This window comes from Pseudorasbora parva, chromosome 25 (genome assembly GCF_024679245.1).
Source record: "Pseudorasbora parva isolate DD20220531a chromosome 25, ASM2467924v1, whole genome shotgun sequence".
Classification (NCBI taxonomy): domain Eukaryota; kingdom Metazoa; phylum Chordata; class Actinopteri; order Cypriniformes; family Gobionidae; genus Pseudorasbora; species Pseudorasbora parva.
In genome coordinates, this window is record NC_090196.1 from 22681235 (window position 1) to 22706249 (window position 25015).

The window sequence follows — 25015 nt, forward strand, 5'->3', positions numbered from 1 at the left end:
AATTGTGCCATAATTTGCTCACCATCATCTAATTTGAGACCTGTATGAGTTTCTTTTTCATTCATAACAGAAAAGATGGTATTTTGAAAAATGTGTATGGTCTATACACAAACGACTGATGCTTTTAAAACGGGACTAAAACATAACTGTTTAGAAAGTCTTTCAATGTTTAAATTGCTTTGTGTTTACATTTTTGTGTTGATTTTAACTCAGTTCATAATTGCTCTATTTATTTTTCCCTCCCTTTGTAGCACTGAGATTTTTTAATTTCACACAAGAAATTAAGTCGTACTTGAATTGGGAGACTAGGTAAAGCCCTTTTATTTGCTTTTTGATAGACAATTCACACAATAGTGCATCTTATGCAAGGCCCTAACCATGTCTTGAGGTAATAACGTAAAATATGTTTTAGGTCTAATTGGAGATGTGCCATAAAGTAAAAAAATAAATAAATACTATCTCACAATTTAAACTTTTCCATTGTGAGACAAAGTGTCGCAATTCCCTTTTTTAATATTTCATTCAATGGCAGAAAAAAGCCCTTCAGGATTACAATATATAAACTCACAATTGTGAGAAAGAAAGTTGCAATTAACTTTTTTCCCCCTCTCTACAACAGAAACAAACTTAGAATGTGTTCACACTTGTAGTTCGGGTCCGCCTGGTTCTTTTGTTCCGGAACAAAAAGAAAAATGTCCTGGTCCGCTTAGCGTTCAGCTTGCCATTTTAACACCGAACGTAAAGATACTGAACCTAAGGTACAGGGATATGTTCACAACCTGATAGGTCGGCTTTTATTATATCCATTTTGTGTCGGAACTTACAGAACAACAGGGTTTGAATGGCGTTCACACTTATTCAAAAGGAACGCTCTAACAGAGCAATCGCACGATGGTCCGTTTAAAATAGAAACCAAACATGTTGTGTGTGAACTAGGGGTGACCCCGAATAGTCGACGATTCCATGCATCGATATGCGGAGCCACGCCGCGCCGCGCCTTTAAAATTTGAACACATTGTTTTCAATGAGTGTACACACACCGGCTGGAGCATTCGGTGCCTCAGGAAGTTGTTTCAAATCCTGCCGCGCCACTTCAAGGTTTTATATTAAATTTATATTATATTTCCCTCAAATCGTCAATGTACATACTGATTTCACCCTGTGCTACAGTTCACCCAGTTTTGGTCACTTTATTAAAAGTTGTTGCTGTATGCAGTGTGTAAAGAAAAAGAAAAATAGTTTTACCATCCTGCTGACTAGTGTCGTGCCCCTCCCAGCCTTTTAACACACAAATAGACGATTCAACTATCAGTCGACCATAGAAAGATTCGACAATTCCGATTCAAATGTGTAAATCCATAGTCGGGGACACCCCTAGTGTGAACACACCCTTACATACTGATCTGATATCCTAAAGACTCCAAAAAGTCTATTTTATGAAAAGTCAGACAGAGGGCATCTCTGCAGTCCAGTCTACTTCCCATACAGCAATTCCCAACACTTGACCTATTTGCATTCAAACACGGCCACAAAAAACACAGATTTGCCATAAATAGGGCCTCTGGTGGCAATAGTTAAAAACAACTTTGTCCTCACAGAAAGGGACACACTCTAGCCTGGACATGAGGGACCCACACAAATGTGGACACACGGTCAGACATGATCAGTTTGATAGTTGTCCTCATAAAATCAGTCCTATTGCTCCTTTTTGAAATGGCCACTGACCTGCTGTGGCGCTGCGGGGTCTGTCTCCGGGTGTCTCCCTCCCCCAGTCGGCCCAGGGAAGGGGAACGGCTTCGGGCAGAGCGTCCCCCCCGAGCCATGGTCTTCACCGTGCCATTGGGGCTGTTCTGCATCTGCTGGGGGTGGCGGGGCAAGAGGCTGCGCAGGGGGGAGGCGACAGGAGAAGGCGAGCGAGAGCGGTCCAGCGGTAGCTTGTTGACGTTCAGGTTGTTGTCGCTGTTGGAGCGGAGCAGCACGCGTGGGGCGGCAAGTGTGCTCCTACCCTGGTGCTGCGGCGGCGTTTGCTGCAGCGGCCTGCTCCGACCCGTGCCTGCCGGTGCCTCCCGGAAAGGCACTGGGAGACAGACAGAAAGAAAGAGAGTGATTAAATAAAAAGAAATAACAACTGTTTACTTAAAGTGTGAAGTGGACTTTCAAGTACTCTGCCGACATCAAAGTAGTTCAGCTTTTTTAGATGTCCTTCATTCCATTGAAAGTGGCAATAATTAGAGCACTGTAACGAGTGTTCAAGTACAGGCTGCTAGACTGCGCTTCGGCTTCTTACTCATATGAAGAACTTTATCATGTTAAAGGACCTCAAAAGTTTGCTCATCAAGTTCACAATCACCCAGTTTGATGCACATTCACTGAATAATGAATACATTTGTTGCCGTTCAATTTATTATGCGGGCTGTCAGAACTCAAATCAAGCCATTATTGCGCAACTAAAAACATGGTTGAATTCTAGTTACAGTAATACTCCTGATTAAGTGTGCTTAATAAATTGTTTACACTTTACAATAAAGGTGCAATACGTTAACTTTCAATTAATGCAACAGCTAACACGAACAATCAATAAACAATACTTTCCCAGTATTTATTAATAAGGGTTCATTTCATTAATACTTTTAAAATTTCAAGTTGCATAAAATAACATTACTAGCTGTATTAGGAAAAATATTAAAAAATCAGTTGACTGATCAGTTGATCAGTTGACTTAACTTAAAAAAGGTGAGGAAACCCTCATGCGTAATTGAAAAAATGAAGTTAACAATTGCACATAATTAAATTTTTTCAATTACTTGGAAAAAGGCTTTTTGATACCGAAAATGCTTTTATTTACATATTTTGCATATAAAAATGTTTGTACTGAAAAAGTATGGTAAATACTTGTAAAATGTACTAACAATCATATTTTAAAATAAACACTTTTTGGCATACCATAAAAATAACCTGTAGCCCATCTGAATTATATAACAATTAGGCTATCGACCTCATAGTGAAAACCACGTAGCCTACTTAATTTCATGAACAGTAGAATGGTATGTACGGGGGAAGTTTGGTCCCGTCAGCGAGGCACGCAAACATGACAGTCATGCGGCTCATAGTTTTTCGTTTTTTCAGCGTTTTTGCTTTGAAAGTGGAATGGGGAAAAAAACACAAGGTCTCCAGACACGTTTTTAAAAAAAGTTTTTTAAAACTGATTTTAACTTGATTATAACATTAATCAGGGTTAATAATGCTGTAAACATTTAACTGTAAACTAAACAAAAACACACAAAATTCATATCTGCCAACTGAAGCATTAGAGACAATAATACTGATATATTCAGTAATGTTGAGGCAGGCTTACTTTTCTAGGTCAATGGATTTTATTATTATTTAAATTATAGAATTTCATTTATACTAATGTAGTCCTCTCTAAGTTTGCACCATGTAAACAGATATATAAATTTTTGGTATCAGAAAATATTTTAATATGCTGATTTGATGATCAAGAAAACTTTTGTGCTACTTAATAATATTCTGGAAATTATTATACATTTTTGGGTCAATTTATGAATAGAAACTTCAAAAGAACATTTACTTGAAGTACAAATCTTTAGTAACAATTTCTTATCTTTATTGTTAATACAGTAATAAATGTAATACATCCTTATTTTATACTTTTTTTTTTTTTTATACTGACTTCAAACTTTTGAACAGTAGTGTAATTTATCATAATATGCATAGACAACCATAACTAAGCTATTTGTAAGTCTTCTCACAACTTTGAACACAGTGCGTTTAAAACATTATTTTTTGCAACTCAGTTTGGTGTTGCTAATGGTGCAAAAACTACACACATCAGCTACAACTTTTACTTCTTCGCCCCATTGACTTTGTAAAAGCTTTACTGTTTGGGTCTCTTTTTCAAACTGAGAGATGAGTCAAAAACATTTCTTGTGGAAATCAAAGTTACAGCTTAATGTTCCTTTAATAGAGTAAACATGTTTTTGGTTTCTTGAACAACAAGAATATGCTGAGCACAAAATCTCCAGAGACATACACCCACAGCAGCCAACTTCTGTGGTTCCAAGGTGATATACACAAATTTCAGGGCCGGATGAAGCCTCATCTCTACAACACCCCCCTTCTCGGGTCTAGGATATTCCCCTGAGTTCTCTGTTTGCTCTGTATGCATTATGAATGCGTATATTTATTTATCCGCTGCCATATTAAAGGTGGTCCAGGAAGATGTTTTTCCAAAGCAGCTTGTTTCTCAGAAACACCGGGCCGCTGAAAGACACAGTTCACGCATGAACTAGATATCACTGGCTGGGTGAGACAAATGCTATAAATATATTCAGAAAAAGAACCCAGGAGAAGCATAGAGGAGAATTACGCCGCTAAACACACAATATCTCCTGTTCGTTAATGTGCTGACGTAATGGCAACTTGGAGCATTAGATCACTTTTGCTGTCATGGAAAGCTTTCATTGGATGATGTTCGTGAACAACGGTCTCAGAGGTACATATGCTCCCGTTCATTATTTAAAAGGCTACTGTAGGGGGATTATTACGGCACTAATGTTCGAACCCAACCCCCACAAGCCGTGAAGAAATCCACCCAGCCCCCCGCTGATGTGGCAGGTGATGCCATATAAAACCTGCCAATAAAAAGAAACCAGCATTGATAAAGCCACAAGAAGGAACTAGATGGTTTATATGGGCAGCCCCACAGAGCACAACAAGCAGGGTTTTTCTGGCACCAACTGAAGCCGATGACATCACGAGCACATTGGCTGCCGGAACACGCTGGTTTTGGAAAGCTGGTGATACAGTCATTTCCTTCAAACGAGTGAAATCAGAGTGGCAACATTCCAACCGCAGCATTCTAATTATAAAATGTAACAATTCCACTAAACAAAACTGTAGGAAAGGTATAACAAACAAGTTAAACAACTCTTCAGGAAGGCAAATCCGTGAGATTTCACAGCATGAAGTTGATTGAGTTCCTTGAAGACTGAAACGACTGATGTTCTTTTCATCTCAGACTAATACACTCTTGGCCTCAACTTTTGTTTCATTTTTGTAATCTGTCATAATATATAATAGAGTTCAAACACTCTTTTTCCTCACCTAAAAAAAAGTATGAACACCTTTTGAGCATGAATCCCATGGAACAAACAGTCACCAAAGGTCAGGAGACCCCTCCCCCCCAAAAGATCACCTCTTACCTTCTTTCTTGAAGGCATTCAGTAAAGACTTCATATCTCCTCTTAGTTTATTGCTCAATAACTCCCTTGAAATGTCCGTTTCGCCTTGAGGAACTTCGAAACAGAAGGTCAGGTTCTCCTGGACTGGGGTTCCTCGGTCACTGAAGCACAACGGAGAGGGTTACGGAGAAGGCAAGCACTGTGGTGACAGTGCCCGCTCCACATGATGCCGTCTGTGACTGCGAGAGGAAACGGCAGAGCGCACAAGCCTCGCACGTTTCTCCGCTCGGTACTCTCTCTCTCTCGCTGCCACACATACGTGCACACTAACTCTCTCACTCGGGCTCCGTTTCTTTCCGCTTCGTCCCGCCCCCCGTTCTCTCTCCTCAACGCTCTTTCCCCTCACCGAATCATTCACTGTACTATCAGCTGATGCCTCCCTCCATCTGAATTCCTCTAGGTAGACAAGGCAGAAGACTGATTGGAGTGTGTTGTTGAATCAGCTGGTTGACAGGACCATGCTGGGATAATTTGATTCAAAACACCACCATTATGAGACAAAGTACTGAGATAAACACGATTGCCCAAATCCTTCAAGTTCAGCCCATCAGTGGCGCGCAGTACCATCAAGAAGTGTTTTTAAAAATTGCTGGCGACCGCCCACCGAACGGCGCAATCAAGACGTTTGAATCAACTTGCGGCAACGAGAAGATTTTATTGATTAGGGATTTTAACCAAAACAGCTGTATGGGAATCAAGCCCCCGAGTGTTGCTAAGCAACCCAGGGATGGATGTCTAAATTAGTCAGTGCAAGTTGTCGGGTTGTGAATTCTCCCGTTACCCATGTATGTGGGCCGTCCTTCCTTTCACACTAGAAATTCACAATTGCCTCTCTCGCTCTCTCTCTCTTTTTATCCCCCCTCCCCTCCCATTTTCTGGAATGAGATGAAAAAAGATCTTTGAGGAAGGAATTCTTGCATATTAAAATCTGTGTCAGGGTATGATGTCATCAGCATTTAGATGGATATGGAGTTGATACATACAGTGAGATCCCAAAGTCTGAAACCACTATCCTTATATTTTGCATTACATTCTGATAAAACAGAGGATATACATGACGTGACAAGTTGAATTTAAAAATAAACGTGAACTTTAACATTTGGTTTAATGAGAGCAGTCAAGCTGACATGTACGTGTACAAAACGTGTTTTTTTCGGTAACTGAAACAAATATAAAATAAAATAAATAATAAAAAAATATTAAAACTTAAAAGAAAATGAGAAAAAGTTGAAGTACTTAAATTAAAAACAAAAAATGAAAACAAAATGACTAAACACTAAAATTAAAAACTCAAAACTGAACATATATATTATATATATATATATATATATATATATATATATATATATATATATATATATATATATATATATATATATATATATATATATATATATATATATATATATATATATATATATATAACACCGTTTTACAGATATTTGCTACTGATAATCAAACTTTTGTACATAATCGATAACCAATTTTTCAATATCGGATCTAGAGATAATCACTGTCATTTAGTACATTTCCAAAGAATATCACTCAAAAAGGCCATTTCTTACTGTTTAAGACTAACTATTACTAACTTATTGTTTACATAATTTAATAACTTTTTTTATTTTTTATTATTGCAACAAAAAGAAGAAATAATAATAAAAAAAATTTAAATAATTAAAAAGTTAATTAAATAATGACAATTAAATCTGATTACTGACTTAAAATGCAGAATTGTCATTTTACCTCATAAGTTTTAGGCCTGGTTTCACAGTCAATGCTTAGATTGAACCAGGATTAGGCCTTAGTTTAATTAGGACATTTAAGTGTCTTTTATATACACGCCTTAGAAAAAAACACATTACTTGTGTGCATCTTGAGACAAAAAAACAATGGCAAGTTTCTTTTTCATTAAAACAGCACAAACATGCATTTTAGTCTGGGACTAGGCTTGAGCCTTGTCTGTGAAACCAGCAGTGTTGTAGTCAAGACCACCGATTCCAAAAAAAAAGTTGAGAACAAGACCAATGTTTGTTGAGACCCAGACTTTGAGGGGTTGAGACCAAGACAAGACCAGACCAGCACTCCTAAAATTCATAAAGATCTGATTCATAACCGTTTGAAATTATATATATTATTTTGGTATAATTTTTGACACAATCTCTCATTTCTGAACGAAACAATAAGCAAATCAAAGTAGAAATAAGTTATTGATTGCATCTGAAGCAATACGTTTTACATTCAATCACATTAATGGTGTTAATAATTAAACAAGACAATGCTCCATTAATTTAGTAATAACCCAGCAGTTGTGGTCTTGGCCGGTCTTGAAACTAAATCCAGAGACCGAGTATAAATGTGGTCGAGACAGAGACAAGACCAACAGCTTCAAAAAGTGATCTCAAGACTGGTCTCAAGTACTAAAAAACTAGAAACCAGGAGATGATTTTTATTTCCAGATTTAAATTGAAATCAAATTCAAAATGTTCAATATGGTCCCAGACTTTTGGATCCACATCTCCCAAAGTACACTGCTTATTAGACGACTTGTATACAGCAGGAATGGACAGAGTGGAACAGTAAATCCAACATCGTTTGTGCTTCATTAGAAATCTAAATTCCATCTCTGTGCTCTAATGAGCCAACAAAATGACAAAACTGACAGCTTCTTATATCTAACTCAACTCACACAAGTAATAACAAAGCAAAATCGTTGGAAACTGGTTCCCAGGGGGAGCTGTAAATGTGCTTTCAAGGAGCAGTTGTGATATGGCCATGATTCAAAATAAAACAAGCTCCCCTTTAAAATAACCCAACGCAATTCTCTGCGGACGGCCTCCTCTTTCTTTTTGCCTTCCTCTCATTCTTCTTCTCTTTGTTCACTCCATTAACAAACCCAGGAAAAGTGCCGATCGCCCTTGCTTCAGTAGCTTTGATTAATCTTTCCTGATAAAGAAAACATCATTTCATGCGTGTCAGCAATTTCTAAATCCTCCAAACGTCCAGAGCTAAGCTAAAGATGAATAGACATTTTCACCCAATTAAGGACTCTTTATACGTAACAAACAATTCCGCCGGGCCTCCGAGGGGCCGGCCAGCGCAGCTGGTATACAGTCTCATTAAATCAATAGTCATTAAATTCCACTTGAAAGTGTACCTCAAACTAAAGAGCTCAACCTATTTGATCGAAGCTGGCGCAGGTCTGAACTTGGGTGGTGAACTGAAATCCATCACTCTGTCATGCTTTGAATTTGGTCTTGTTTATAAACCATGATTAAAACTCAAGATGGTGTATTATATTTCCCAGCGGCCCCGCTATCTAATACAGACTGGCGTAATGCAATATGAGCCTGCGTGTGTGTACGTTTGCATGTGTGCACGCATGCATGCATATCTTCCCATAATTCACACAATATTTGAGTGCTCTTTGAAATCTGCACCATTTCAAATGCTTTACCAAGTAAGTCGATAATAAGCCAGGCTCCAAGACCTCCTTGGCTTCTCAACCGCGACAAGTGCGCACAAGGCAAACTCACATCCCTTAAGCCAATTATTGTGGATTCGGGAACCATGGCAACCACCGGGTGGCATTAAATGGGATGTACATTTACATACATAACTACAGAGCTCGTTTTAAACATATAGGCATGGTGGCCGGCACATAAACAAACAAAACCCAATGGATTTTGGTGGATTTCGGGAATGCAAAGCCCACCCCACTGGTTTGAATTTGTGAAGATCAAAGCTCCAACACTGGGCCCTCTGCTGTGGTCTAGCATGTGACACGTAATTACCGGATCCCCTGCTACTATGCGCATAAAAATAACAAGCCGTTCCCGTTTCCTCCCTGAGTGACGCATTAGACACAACGACAAACTGTGCAACTATTGAAGATTGTTCAATCAAAAGCTTATAAAAACCATATCAGCACACAGCTGGCCAGCCAGTTCATTCCGTCAAAGGTTCCTTTCGCCTCAGATTGAAACATCCGGAAGCCTGCTGATTCCCATATTCCGCTGATGGAATCTCTGTGTTTATGTCAGAGCTGTTACCCAGAGGTATAAGGAAAACCTGACAGCTGTAGCAAAGAAGATGCATAATGCTACATCTACACTTCAGGTCAGTGCTATTCCCCGAATAGCTACACTATTAAAAATAAAAGGTTCCAAAAGGAGGTTTTCACAGCAATGCCATAAGATCCATTCCGGGATCCCCAAAGAACCAGTGAACAGTTCTCAAAAGAACTTTTTTTTTTCTTAGGCCCTGTTTAAACCTGGTATTAACTCTTTCCCCGCCAGAATTTTTTTTAAAATATATAGTTGTCAGCCACGGCCAGCGTTTTTTGATCATTTTCCACAAAAAATGTAATTGCCCCAGAGTATTTTGTTGTATGAATATCTGAAAATGCAATACATTAAAAGAAAAAGCCACTGCTTTTAAACAGACAAACAAACCAAAAAAACGTTTGATTCTTGCTTCATGTCTTTTTTTTTTTTTTAAATCAACACTTGAATATGGGTACGTTTTTATGAAAAAAACTACACTTTGAGAATTTTTGTTGAAGCTGATCATGTCCATCAACACTCCCAAAGCTTCACAGAACTATAGCTCATCCTGGGTGGGCATTTCATTCAATAACATTTGGCCGTTTTGATATCGCTCGTTTCTGCTTCTTCACCTGTGTTTGATCAGGAGATTCAGTACTCTTTCAGAAGATGCGTAAAAGCGCCCCCTACCTTATAACAGTGAAAACACAGATAGCCAGAAAGTTTGGCAGGGAAGCGTGTTTCCGTGTTTGAAAGAGTTAAGATGTGTTTTGGTCGCTCGGATCACAAATGGACTACGCTAAACACAGATGTAAAGGGGATCTAAAACTTTTTGAGCTTGTCCACTTTCGACTGGCTTGCTTTCGTAGTGCAAACGCTCATGTGGTCAAATGTGTTTGAACAGCCACGAAAGACCACCTACTGACCTAATGCATAAAAATTACAGGAAGCGCGGTAGCAAGATAGGATTTAAACTTTGTCAGCTGGCGACCCAAGTTTGTTTTGAAGACGAAAATCAAAACAAGCACAATGTTCTCTCACCATTCCTGATTTCTAACACACACTCAAAGCGTTTGCCGTGGTCTTGCGGCTATCAGAGCAGAAAAGAAAGCTGCTACTCTGCGTATGTTTTCCATCGTCTCCAAGCGCATTCATATGTAAATTTCCATTAGATCGAAAGAGCTGGGGAAAAAAACATACATTTACCCACTCGTAGATAAGACCCCTCGAATAAATCAAGACAGAAGTGGTCAAAATTGGACAAAAGAGAAAGATTGATACATCAAGTTTAAATGGATATGTGTCTACTTTTGATCCAATCGACGAAAATGCATCTTAAAGTGTTAGTTCACCCAAAAATGAAATGTATGTCATTAATGACCCACCCTAATGTCGTTCCACACCCGTAAGACCTCAGCGTATTGATTTATTAATGATTCGGATCGCGTATCAAACTGCCAAACTGCTGAAATCACGTGACACTGGCGATCCGAATCATGAATCAATCTGCCGACATGAACAGTATAGTGTGCATACACTTCCATACGCTCTCGGACTAAATATAAAATATCTTAAACTGAGGTCTTACGGGTGTGGAACGACATTAGGGTGAGTCATTAATGATATCAATTAAATCTTTTGGCGAACTAACCCTTTAATACCAGGTGTAAATATGGCCTGAGTGTAAAGAACTTTTTAATAATCTTTTAATAAACTTTTTCCACTATATAGAAACTTTTGTGCAATGGAAAGTTTCTGTGAATGTTAAAGGTTCTTCACTGAACCATTGTCACGAATAAAATAACCTTTTTTATATTTGAGTGAAGTCCCAGAATCATTATCCCACATTTCTATTTTACATCAATATAGAGGGAAAATGAACTGACAAAGCAATCAAAGTCACTCAATGTCATTCAATAAGCAGGTTAACAATTTGACGGCACGTCGGTGAGACGAAGATTAGCATTGCGGGTTGGAAAAACCAGGACAAATGTGACAAAAAACTTGAACGTGACAATTCTGATCAGAAAAAAAAAACGTTGGACTTGATAATGGCCTAAATTCAGTACAGGAAATAGTAGAAATCCTACTGGCGTGCAAGTGCCTGTGTGTGTGTGTGTATAGATGATTCTCCTCTTCCTGTAAGGTCTGTAGCTTATGTAGGTCAGCCCCACTGAGTAACGCTCTCTCTAGATGCATGCTTGGGTTCGGCGCATGAAGCCATCTATAGGGTGCACCGCCTGTGCACACAACCTTCAGAGGCAAACGTATATCACTAATATCATAATTTATAAAAAAATATTAACATTATAAACATGTATAATGCACATGAATCACATATCATATGTGGAATTCAGGAGAAAATGTACATGCAAAAGGCCCGTTATGAATAATTAATATGTAAATTAGTTATTTATGTCATGTCATCTCCACTCTACATTGTACACGGACATATCTGTGGCGTGTGAAGTCCTTCAAAATCTGATTTACCCAGAGCAGACTTCATTTTAACCAAATCCTTTCGTTTAATGGTGTCTAATGATTAATTAAATCTGTTGTGCCTTCCCTGCCTTTAATGAGGCAGATGATTATGCGGTCCGTTAATTGAAACGAGCGCGTTCAATCACTGAATTCCTCAGAGTGTGGCTGAGAGTGTCAGAAAAATATACGGATGCATTTTACTTTTGGTAAATTAATACTGACATCTGCTACACGTGTTAGAGCTGTGGGAGCAGTGAGTGCCGTGCGAGGTAAAAAAACAATCATTTGTCATCTGTTTAAGTCCAAAATATTCTGCCGAATATGCATAATCATTACTTTTTTCTTTACTATATACAGTAAGACCTTACACACAATTATATATACATAATAAAAAATTACTTTGAATGACGCCATAAACAATAAAAGAGACATTCTGTGTTAAATAAAGGTTCAGATGCACAATTATAAGTTAAAGTAAACCACTTCAGAAACCCTAGAGTCACAAATTGCTGAGACACAGCATTATAACACTGCATAATTATGGGAGCCGCTGGAGATGACGTCTGTTATCTCACTAGCAACAATAGAGGAAGCCCATTTTAGCTTATGTTAGCCTTTAGCACATAGTACAACTTTTGCACCTGCAGCATCAGCTGGCTGCCTGAATCATATACACCTTAATAAGTATGATACTCTCCTGGACATTTTGCAGAGGAATAGCCTTTTAAATTAATTAAATTATTTGGTCATGCTCATTTTCAGTTTAGTCAAGACTTTAGAGGTGTTCATAACTCTGGCCTAACAGTGACGTGTAATTTATCCATCCTAATTTAAAGAGTTAGTTCATTAATTACTTACTCTAATGTCGTTCCAAACCTGTAAGGGTTTCGTTCATCTTCGGAACACAAATGCAGATCTTTTTGATGAAATACGAGAGCTTGCTGTACTTTCATAGACAGCTATGCAATTAACACTAATGCTTCAAAAAGTTCATAAAGAGATCCATAAAACCAATCCATATGAACTGAGCAATTTAGTCAAAATCTTTTGAAGAGACTCGATCGCTTCATATGATGAACAGATTTAAATAAGGCTTTTATTCACATTTAAACACTGATTAGCAAACATAGAAGTTCAACTGAACCTGCTTGAGGCTTAAACGTGCTGCATAACATGAGAAAAAACCTCATTGTTTAATGCTGAAGCTCAATCGTGCTGCGTAACACATGAGAATGAACCTCATTGGTTCTCGCTGAAGCTCAAATGTGCTGCGTAACAAGAATGAACCTCATTGGTTCTTGCTGAAGCTCAAACGTGCTGCGTAACACATGAGAAGGAAACTCATTGGTTCTTGCTGAAGCTCAAATGTGCTGCGTAACAAGAATGAACCTCATTGGATCTTGCTGAAGCTCAAACGTGCAGCGTACCCCAAGAATGAACCTCATTGGTTCTTGCTGAAGCTCAAACCTGCTGCATAACACAAGAATGAACCTCATTGGTTCTTGCTGAAGCTCAAACCTGCTGCATAACACAAGAATGAACCTCATTGGTTCTTGCTGAAGCTCAAACGTGCAGCGTACCCCAAGAATGAACCTCATTGGTTCTTGCTGAAGCTCAAACGTGCTGCGTAACACAAGAATGAACCTCATTGGTTCTTGCTGAAGCTCAAACGTGCTGCATAACACAAGAATGAACCTCATTGGTTCTTGCTGAAGCTCAAACGTGCAGCGTACCCCAAGAATGAACCTCATTGGTTCTTGCTGAAGCTCAAACGTGCTGCGTAACACAAGAATGAACCTCATTGGTTCTTGCTGAAGCTCAAACGTGCTGCGTAACACAAGAATGAACCTCATTGGTTCTTGCTGAAGCTCAAACGTGCTGCGTAACACAAGAATGAACCTCATTGGTTCTTGCTGAAGCTCAAACGTGCAGCGTACCCCAAGAATGAACCTCATTGGTTCTTGCTGAAGCTCAAACGTGCTGCGTAACACAAGAATGAACCTCATTGGTTCTTGCTGAAGCTCAAACGTGCTGCGTAACACAAGAATGAACCTCATTTACCATAACAGATGTATGAGTTGAAGATCATGTCACATTTCTTCTGCAAAATTTGGATTAAACCGCTCAGTTTATATGGATTCGTTTTAAGATCTCTTTATAGACTTTTTGAAGCGTCTCAGTGGTAGTTGCGTAGCTGCCAATGGAGGGTCAGAAAGCTCTCCGATTTCATCATATAGATCTTTATTTGTGTTTCGAAGATGAAAGCAAGTCTTACGGGTTTGGAACAAAATGAGGGTGAGTAATTAATGACAATTTTCATTTTTAGGTGAACTATCCCTAAAAGCTAAAACGCTGCATGACAACACAATCACACTGAAATAAAACATCTACAGTGCAAGGACGCACTGTATTTATATTTATCAAACATAATTCCTCTTTCATTTGTATAAAGTCTATATTTATTCTATTAACTTTTATTGCCATTTGGCTTACACTGACAGAAAGTTAAGCATTCAAAGGGCCTGTTTACACCTGGTCACTTTTTGCATTTTCTCTGATCAGATAGCCATCTAATCGTAAAAAGACCAGGTGTAAATGGGCTTCAAAACGGATTTAAATCTGGTCTCTTAAACCACTTCAGGAGGGGGTTTGAGACGCATTCCAAACAAAACTGGGCGCGTGTTAATGCCTCTGGTTGTACTGAAGGTCAGTACTCAAAAATTCAAATTGGAAGTCAGTATGCACACATTATCATAAAATTTAGTTGCTTATTACCAATTTCCCTACCAACTGGTTAGGGAAAAAACGGATTAACACTGATAGAGATTTCTTTTGATATATGTCCCTTTTACATTGCATGTGTATCTAAGAAATGTTTCTCGTATTCATGAAAAAAATGTATCAGGTCACAAGGTGGTTTTCATAAAGATTAAGAAAGATGCAGTAATCCAACTTACCAATATCAGCTTCTTTGTGATTCTTTATGAACTCTGCAAGCTCGAAATTTCCAGCAATTATTGCCACCTTTGAAAAAACACACATATAGAATATTAGACTCATTCACTGGCTTCATCAAAATTTTTCTATCCATTTTTCTTTTCTTTTTTTGGCTGAGGCTGAATAAAACAAAAACAAACAAAAAAACGATTTACTGGTAGCACAAGTACAAAACAAACAACATGAAAGTGTCTGCAAACCTGCAGTCAGACTAACTGAATCTAAAATAAGGCCACTGTCACATAACAGCTAGATGCAGATTATCATTTTTTGTGAATGAAAGTATTATTTTAGTCAAAATAATAATAATAGTCACACTTTAGATCAGGGCTGTAACCACTATAAACATTTCCCCTTCAATAATTAGAAATTGCCCAATTGTCCCCCCAATATTTGATATTGTTAATGCTGCTCTGTGGTACTCCATTACACACCACTCTGTTTGTTGCTAGGATTACAAAAGTAAAATGTTACATTTTTAGCTCTGTCTTTTTCAGCGGTCTAACAGCGCTCTTCACTGTCAGAATGAGTGAGATGGCCAATCAAAACAAAGGTGGCGGGGTTTACTACAAAATTCCAAAACGACACTTGAATTATAGCAGTGAAAGAGTGTATCGCAAAAGTAGCTAAACTAAAATTTCGCCATTTTTAATTGAAAAATTACATTATTTAAATTAATGTAAACTTAATTTTTGATGTGACAAGAAACATTGAGCATTTTCACATATTAGGCAGACGGAAAGAGTGAATATGTGCATATTTAAAAAAAATTTTTTTTTTCCAAATAGTTTACTTCATAATAGAACTTTAACATCTACCGTTCTCATGTTTTTTTCTGTATTTCCTTAAATCCCTTTTAATCATTTAAAACTGCACTATGTCATTTTTCCATCCGCTAGAAGGCGCCTATTCAAAACAAAGGTGTAGTATGATGACGCTAAGTGTGAGCTCAGAATCTTGTGACATGTGGTCTTCACCTCACAGCCGGTGGAAAGTAGGACTCGGGCAGAAATCATGTTCATGGATGTGATTATTAACATTACTGTAGTATGAAGCAGAGCAGGGCCGAGTGTTGAAGAGCTGAGCAAGGCCGCTGGAGCGATTGTAGCCGAACACACAGCTCACGAGCAGCGGGACTTTTATTATGACGGGACACAGTCGCCGGCGCAATTTCCGCTTTTCCGGTCATGAGTATGAGGTAACACAGCTCTGATTATCATATTAGATACATTTAAGTGTGTTTAAAATTATGTTATGACGTTACTCTGTGTGTTAGCTCAGCGGCTGCTCTGACATTTGTAGCACACTGCAGTAAGAGTAAAGCATTTCTGCAAAATAAAACCGGAAACTGAGGGTAATGCAGATATGACGCATTTGACAGGCGGCTCTCTCGGACGTCCCGGTTCCTTGGTTAAAATTCTCTCACAATTTACAAATAGTTGGAAACATTTAGGATTTTGTAAGAACTCGTATGAACAAAATATATAATGCTAGCCTTGTGGTTTTTAGATATTTTACTGCAAAATACCTACATAGTGCACCTTTAATTCCTTTAAAAAAAAAAAAACAATAAGACCAATACCTCCCTTTCCCACACATATACACCCCTCCCCCTCCCACCAAGTGGTTATGGCCTTGCTTTAGTGTCCAATTCTCACTATTAACTAACTATCAACTACAACTTTTGCCTCACTAAACACCAAATTACTGCTTATTAATAGTTAGTAAGATAGTTATGTTTAGAATTAGATTAGAATAAAGCATTAATATGTGCTCTACAAGTACTGCTAAACAGCCAATATTCTTGTAATATGCAACTAGTTACGTGAGAATTAGACCCTAAACTGTTACCATATAAGAATAATAATTATGCCAAATATAACTACAAACTTTTTAACATCAGTAATGCAACAAATACAGCATGAACATTCTGCCTCCTTGTGTGTTTGACCATAAAAAGGTCATGTGGGTTTTGAGGGGGAAAAAAGATTTCTTAGTGAACTATTCCCTGCAAAGCTTAATGTAACCTTAAAAGAGCCTTCATAGCAATGAAACAAAAAAAGTGTTCAATAGCACGACTTCCCATTCAGCAGATGTTCATTTCTATTTAATGGCTTTAATTTTACCACCCTTTAAAAAGCTAGTTACGTGGTCTATTATAAGATCTATAATTTACTCATCAGTCTGGTCATCAAGTCTGGTCGTGAGAACAAAACCGGGTTTGAAACGGTGCACCAAGGCAGAGTAACACATTACGCTTGTGGGTTTTGGAGTACTGTATTTAAAAAACAGACTTCATTCACATTACACTAAATTAGTTGCTAAGATTTACGTAATGAGTTTGAGAAGAGCTGCATTCCTTTTCGAATGAGATACGGTGCTAGGCTACAGCGTAGAGCTAATGCTAGATGAGTTAAGAAGAAAAATTCAACAGCAAGCTAAGTTGATCAACACGGTAAAGGCCTAAAATTGAAACAAATAGGTTAGGAAATTAGTTCATCAGTTCAATACGATTCACACAAACAGTTCTGTCATATGAACGCACACATTATTAAGTAAGAGCTGCAGCTTTTCGGTTTGCAGTTGACCCAGTATCATCATTCTCAGAGTAATACAATTTGCTCTGCGCACTTTCGATTTTGCCGGGGAGAAGTTCTGTTTAACCAGGCGGATCGGAACGTTCCAGAGGAGAGCCTGAAGTTTCATGAGCTGCTTAAATGAGTTGTAATCGAGCAATCGCCGAGGCGTGAAATATGATTTTAGCAGCATGAGATGAATAATACAGCGCATTAAACAATGCATCAGGAGAGCGCTGATATGTACATTACATAAACACTTCACTCCTACGTCAGGTTTGGAGTGAGCAGGGTCAGTTCAAAGCTTTAGAGGTTGTAAACCGAGCACAACTAGCGCAATGAGGCCAGCCATGAACACTAAATGTAGCAGCAAGTGTTGCTAATGTTTGACTTAATGCGTTTGACTGTAGAGCCGACTGCAAAACTAATGATCTCAGCTCTATTTTAATGTTTTTGGAGGTCTGCCATTGGATTACTGTTGCGATATGTGCCATCTTTCTAATAAAAGCCAGTTTTCCTTGAAGCACAAACAACAACATATATTCGAGTACTGTACAAACCAAGTATTTTTCCACTCTGGATATCGTACAGAAGGTGTTTAAACTTTAGCCATCATCTATAAACATGCCACAAATGCTACATTGTGAAAACTAAAAGGCTTTTGCTGGGTGAACAGGTCTGTGCACTGTGAAATCAAACTATGAATAAAGACCAAATGTAATAGAGCACAAAGATATGGTTATTTCTGTCAAGGAGGTTGCTTTTCAAAGGGTTAAGCTTTCATTATGTGGGTGGTCTAGTACAGTATTGATGTTGGCGGGTTTACTGTACATGGTATTTTGCTATCAGCATTTGCTTTGAAGCTTTAATAATCCATTATGATAGTGATATGAGGGGTGGCGATTATGGGTTAGGATTATGTTATTTTAATAGCAACTGAACTCAAAATAATCAAAAAATGTAATTAGAAGAAGGTACTTAAAAGATAAATATTATTATAATATAGGATTATAAGCTCATGTGTCATGCTTTTTCCTGTATCAATCTTGAAATACTTTTATTCGAGGTGTAAACACATCCGTCATAGTTTTATTATCGTGAAAAGTGCAAACACTGTGTCTCTGTGGTGCAATCAAATCATTGCTGTTGGTTTAAGGATTCAACCAATGATGTGAGTATAGGGCATGGCTATCTGCTTTGAATGGGCGGGGGCTATCCAACCAATTGAAGATGGAGTTTGAGAAACCTGTTTAAAAACAGTCACTGGCCATCATAAATCACAAGCTGATGTTTCTGTGTAAATTGTTCATATATTATCATAAAAATATTCGAAATTTATATTAAAAAAATTACCTCAAGTTAGCTAGCCAGTTAGCATCAGCTAACAACATTTATTAAAATAAGTTGAATTTCAGCATGGTTCATTAATAAATTATCATATTTATCTACTATTGTTTTAACTTGTCTTTTTCATTTTAAGCAAAAACTGCTTGTACACTGATTTTGGTGTAAATTTATAAAGCTAATTGTTGGGACTAATTATACCTGTTTAGCAAAACTAGATAAACCCAGCCTGATCTGCCGGCGATTTGATTTCGCCCTGCAACTCAGTCTGGACACCTGTATAATCATTTCTACTGCTTCTAATACACTTTTGCAGCAATCAGAGACTGGCTTATCCACCTGGTGCGTAGCCTAGAAATCTAGACGCACCCTAGCGGCAGCAAATTTAATCTGCCGCATGTATCGTCTAGCAACTCTCAATACACTTTTGAGCTGTAAAAAACGAATTCTGGTCAAGCCAATCACATCGTGTATAGAGTCGGTGGGGGGGGCTTAACATAATGACGGCAGAGTTGCGCTTGTGTGCTACTAGTAAACACAGAAACTAGCGAACGGCGGTCTTTGAAATCAGCTTTGACCATGACTCTGGAAGACTTTGAGTTTAGTTTTTCTCTGAGAAAAGAACGGCACTGAAGTCATTCTTAAAAAGTGAAGATGTGTTCTGAGTTTTGCCGACCGGATACGGCGAAAGTTTAATCTGCCAACTAGCTCCGCTTCACCTTTGTTGTTCTGGTTGGTTGTAGCGCTACACTGTAAAAAAATATATATATATTGTTTTTTGTTGGTTTAACTTTAAAAAGTAAGTAACCTGGTTTCCTTAAAATTTTGAGTTTATTGAAATTAAAAATTTGAGTTGATACAATGGAGGAAATTTGTTTAATAAATTGAAACTCAAAATATTATTGTATTTGAACCACATAAAAAAATTGATAAATCATGAAAATAACACTATTTGGCATGTTTCACTGCATCATCACAAATAAAACACACAATTACCCAATATGTTTATAATATTTTAATAAAGGTTGTCGAATCTCCAAAAAATTTCATTGTATTAACTCAAAATTTTAATTTCAATGAACTCAAAATTAAGGCAACCAGGTAACTTTTTTTCTAAATAATTTTTCACAGTGTATCCAATTGCATGCACGCAGTGCAGAGGGAGTTTGAAAGACAACCGTTTATCCCGCCCCTCGGATTGAGCCCTGTCAATGGGGAGTTTCCAGACCAAACATCTTGATGTTGGTCTGGCTTGTCAGACTACCTGGTGTGCTATTGGCAGGTTTAAAATGATGACGGATAGAGAAACGATGGGTCGTTGCCCGTTGATCACTCTTGTGGTCTGATTGGTTGAAGGACTATCCAATTGCATACGGAGTCATTTGAATAATGCTCACTGATCATGCCTCTTGTGCAGTAGAAAATACAGAGCTGACTCCCCAGACCAATGTTCAATCTTAAATTGAGGGCAAAACACCCCCGTTGGTACAAATTACATTTTTGTTCAAAATCCAATAACATGAAAGCTTTGTACATTTTTCATAATTTGTTTATAATTTATGTCATTGTCACTGAAAACTATTCTAAACACGTTTAACTTTTGTTTCACAGAAAACATTCACGTACTTAAGGGGGTGTTTTCCCCCACTCTACCAAAATTTTCTGCTTAATTCATAAATATGTATGAGAAATTCCTTCTGCTTGTGTAAGTTAATACGTTTCTGTGAGAACATCAGAGAGTGCACTTTTTTGGTCAATGCATGCCAATGTCTGTGACAATATGCACTAATGAGTATTGGTGCAAATATTACTTCAGTTTGAACTATATTTCTAATAAGTACTAATAACAACTGGCACAAAAATTACTTCAGTTTGAACTACATTATTCAAAAACACATAACTATTGCCACAAATACAACCTCATACCTATATTTCTAATAATACACACTACTGCTGCAAAATTACTTCAGATTTAACACATTTTTTTAATAAGCACTACACTGTAAAAAAAAAATGCAGGTCTCCAATTGAGAATTGTCTAGTGACTGATCACATCATTTTTTTCTAATTGACCAAACAGAATTTATGTTAATTAAATTGCATCAATTAACAGAAATTCAATTTGGCCGACTGAAAATTTTTGATGTGATCAGTCACTAGACAATTTTCAATTGGAGACCAGAATTTTTTTTACAGTGTAATAACTATTGCTGAAAAAAAAAAAAAAAAACTTAAGTTTTAACTACATTCAAAAAGTTGCTAAAAGTGCTAAAAGTTTTAACCACAAATATTACTTCATACACTACCTATATTTCTCATAATACACACTACTACTGCAAAATTACTTCAGATTTAACACGCATTTCTAATAAGCACTAATACCTATTGCTGCAAATATTACTTCATACAAATATATTTTGTACGAATACATGGTAACGCCACAAAATTACTTCGGATTTAACACGTATTTCTATAATAAGCACTAATAACGCTTGCCACAAAAATGTATTCATATTTTAAATGGATTGTTAAGAATTGTTAAGAAGTACTATTGTGCTTATTCACTAATGACTATTGCCACACAAATATTGCTTCAAATATTACTATATTTCTACAAATACAAATAATGCAACAAAATGACTTCAGATTCAACACGTATTTCTAATAATACTCACTAATAATTGCCACAGAATTACTTTAGTTCAGTTTTAACTATATTTCTAATAACTGGTGCAAAAATGACTTTGTAAAATATAATAAATCACTAATGTTTACAGGCATACTGTAGCAGTCACAGCATTATTGAAGGCTACTGAACAGTAAATGCAACACTGTCATCAGCCCATGGCCACAGACTTGGATCATGTCCATTGCTGTCAGACAAACTATTGAATGCCACAATCTGACATTTGAAAAATAAACTCCCAAGTAAACAAACACGAGAACTGAAGATTTTTACAGAGAAAAGACTCCACTGGCTTACTTCAGCTAAAACATTTAAGAAAAATACAAGAACTGATTTGACGTTCTTTATTTCCCCTCTCCAAAATCTAACTCCTAATTATCAGAAGATACCAAGCCCATGCAAACAATCATAGTAAAATGATTAATTTCCCTCATGTTCGCTCATTGTTCTCTGAGCTGTCTTACATAATGCCTGCTCTTTCATGTGACATTCTGTCTAATTAATTAAGAACTGCACGACAGAACAGCAAACAGAAGTTCATTTTACGCCCATCATTTGTTCCAACAGTAATCCAACAAAATATAGCAAACTTCCATGCTCAAGCTTATTTAAAAAAAAAATCTCACTTACTTGTTAAAAGTAGCCAACACGTTCTCGTACCTGAAAGGGTGTTTGTCCTCGGTAGTTCTTGACGTCCTTGCTGGCTCCACGAACCAGAAGAACCCTGGCACACTTTTCCTTCAGAAGAAAAGCAGATGATAGAGAAATTAATTCAATACGATCCGACTCTAGAAAATGCTCTACTATCTGTGTTTCTTGACCTTCTAAGAGCCCAGTTAGACTCGTCAAGAGGTACCCCATCTCACCCAGATCCAAAAGTGACAGACTTCTCCCTCAGCTTTTTGAAGTCCAATTCAAGTGTGATGCTACAGCAAAGTCTACACCCAAAGAGAAAGGAGAGGGGGGTCTCTGCAGCAATGCCTATGTGCATGTGTGAATGTGTATGTGAGAACCAAAAGCAGAAAGACAGAGAGAGAGGGAGTGAGAGAGAGAGAGAGATATCCAGGGCTCTGTAGCTCTCCAGCCCACTATATCCAGCTGGATTCAACAGCCCACCCACGGAATGCCTCACCACTAAACCGACACACACACAAATGCACACATACACGCACACCTCCATTGCCTTTTCCTCCTACCTTCCTTCTAATACTAGTTTCACAGCTGCTGCCAGCCCTTGTATATGAGACATAATCACATGTGAGGATGCTGCTTCTATTCCCCGCACATGAAAATATCCCTGGCCTGCATTTGGCACCGGTTACAGGTTCCTTGTTGACATGGTGACGGATCGGCACAATAGGGTTTAATCGCAAACAATTGAGAAACCGGCGAGCGAGACAAATTAAGCATCTTTCGCCAAAGGTTTCGCCTCTTTGTGGCCGATCACTTCATATAACGGCTCAGGATAAACAGAAATACATCATATGTGACCACCAGTGAACTCAATAGCCCCCACAAATCAATAAATGACACTTGCCATCGGCAGGGGCCATTTTCGCACCTTAAAATAAACTACATTTTCAAGCCATAACACCTGGGGTGGTGCGATTTAGTTTCAACTGCATTTAATGGCATATTTATTCTGATGGTAAATGAAAACGAGACTGAGAGAAAGAAGTTTTCGTTCGATTTCGTTGTTTGTAATGTTTAAGAACAGTACAGCATACTGAATTCTATATAAACAGGTCTTTTTTTATATATATATATATATATATATATATATATATATATATATATATATATATATATATATATATATATATATATATATATATATATATATATTATATATATATATATTAAGACCTGTTTACTCCAAGAACGATAACTATAATGATAACTATAGTAGCATCCACACAAACACACAATAACGTTATTTTTATAATAAGCGTGCACTGCAATTTTGTTGTCCACCACTTTAAAAGCACTTTGAGCTCTTTAAAGCAGGATCGAATCTGATTGGCTGTCAATGTTTTTATCATGCATCAGCTTGAACAAAAAAATCTTTGTGAAAGTTATTCCAACGATTGTTTCTCTGTGCTGTTATTATTATAGATGTGGTGTGGACTGCTATTCTTCAAAATTTAGAACGATTTTTAATACTATATTTATCCTTATCATTGTAGTTATCGTCTTTGGTGAGAATGGGTCTTAAGACACGGATGTTGGATCAATATGACCTATGACACAGCAGGAATATGATGTTATATAGAGAGCTAGCGTTAGCAGTTTCAGCAGACAATGGTGCCCATGCTGTGACCCCGAGCTGACGGAGCAGACTAGATCTCCCACAGAGAAAACATAAGGTGATTATCTGCCTGGCTGCTTAGTGTCGTGAACGTAATGGGCCGTTGTCCATTCATAAACACTGAATGCTGGTGCTAATAGTCATGAGCATTCCAGTTCAGTTTGAGGTTTATCATGGATAGAATGGGAGACAATGGTGAATACTGAACAGTGTAATTAGTGGCAAACAGTCACTGGCATTTATACAAATGAACATGGCATCATTTCCACCCTAAACCTTCCCATGAGACAAATGAGACAAAGATAAGATGCATATATTTTTTAGATATAACAGTTATTATAAAATAAAAATGTTAAAATAAAAACAAAATAGTATATGCATTTTCATTATATGTACAGTATATATAATAAATATATATATATTTTAGTGCTGTCATATTGATAAATCGCTTCCAAAATAAAAGTTTGTGTTTACACAATGTTTGTGCGTGTGTACTGTGTTTAATTACTATATATATATATATATATATATATATATATATATATATATATATATATATATATATATATTTGAATACACACACATGTATGTATTTAAGAAATATTTGCTTAAATATTTTAAATATTTAGCTATATTATATATAAATATATATAAAAACAAGTATAAAAATAGTTCAGTTACATTTTAATTAAAAAGATAACATGATTTATTTTATTTTTTTTTGGTAGGTTTTCTTTGTTCAATGCCAAATTTTTGATTTGATTAGTGACCTTGAAATAGTGCAGAATACTAAAATTACATTAGTTTTACAGCTTTAAATATACAAACCCCATTCCAAAAAAGTTGGGACACTGCACAAATTGTGAATAAAAAAGGAATGCAATAACTGGCAAACCTCATAAACTTATATTTTATCCACAATATAATATAGATAACATATCAAATGTTGAAAGTGAGACATTTTGAAATTTCATGCCAAATATTGGCTCATTTTGGATTTCATGAGAGCTACACATTCCAAAAAAGTTGGGACAGGTAGCGATAAGAGGCCGGAAAAGTTAAATGTACATATAAGGAAAAGCTGGTGGACCAATCTGAAACTTATTAGGTCAATTGGCAACATGATTGGATATAAAAAGAGCCTCTCAGAGTGGCAGTGTCTCTCAGAAGTCAAGATGGGCAGAGGATCACTAATTCCCCCAATGCTGCACCGAAAAATATTGGAGTAATATCAGAAAGGAGTTTCTCAGAGAAAAATTGCAAAGAGTTTGAAGTTATCATCATCTACAGTGCATAATTGTTAATTTCGGGAGAAACAC

At 37.1% G+C, this 25015-nt stretch overlaps 1 protein-coding gene across 3 annotated transcripts in view; it reads right to left on the minus strand.

Moving 5' to 3' along the window:
- The window catches only part of shank2b (SH3 and multiple ankyrin repeat domains 2b), a 128924-nt gene that overhangs the window by 62304 nt on the left and 41605 nt on the right, over nt 1–25015 (minus strand). For 2 of the 3 annotated variants that reach the window (XM_067436154.1, XM_067436153.1), the window contains exons 9-11: nt 22049–22126; nt 14743–14809; nt 1726–2077 (exon numbers count right to left, since the gene is read on the minus strand). In XM_067436154.1, the coding sequence (XP_067292255.1) occupies nt 1726–2077; nt 14743–14809; nt 22049–22126 (497 nt within the window). Of the gene's footprint in view, nt 1–1725; nt 2078–5222; nt 5515–14742; nt 14810–22048; nt 22127–25015 lie in introns of those variants that run through there. The other variant, XM_067436155.1, reaches the window with a different exon arrangement.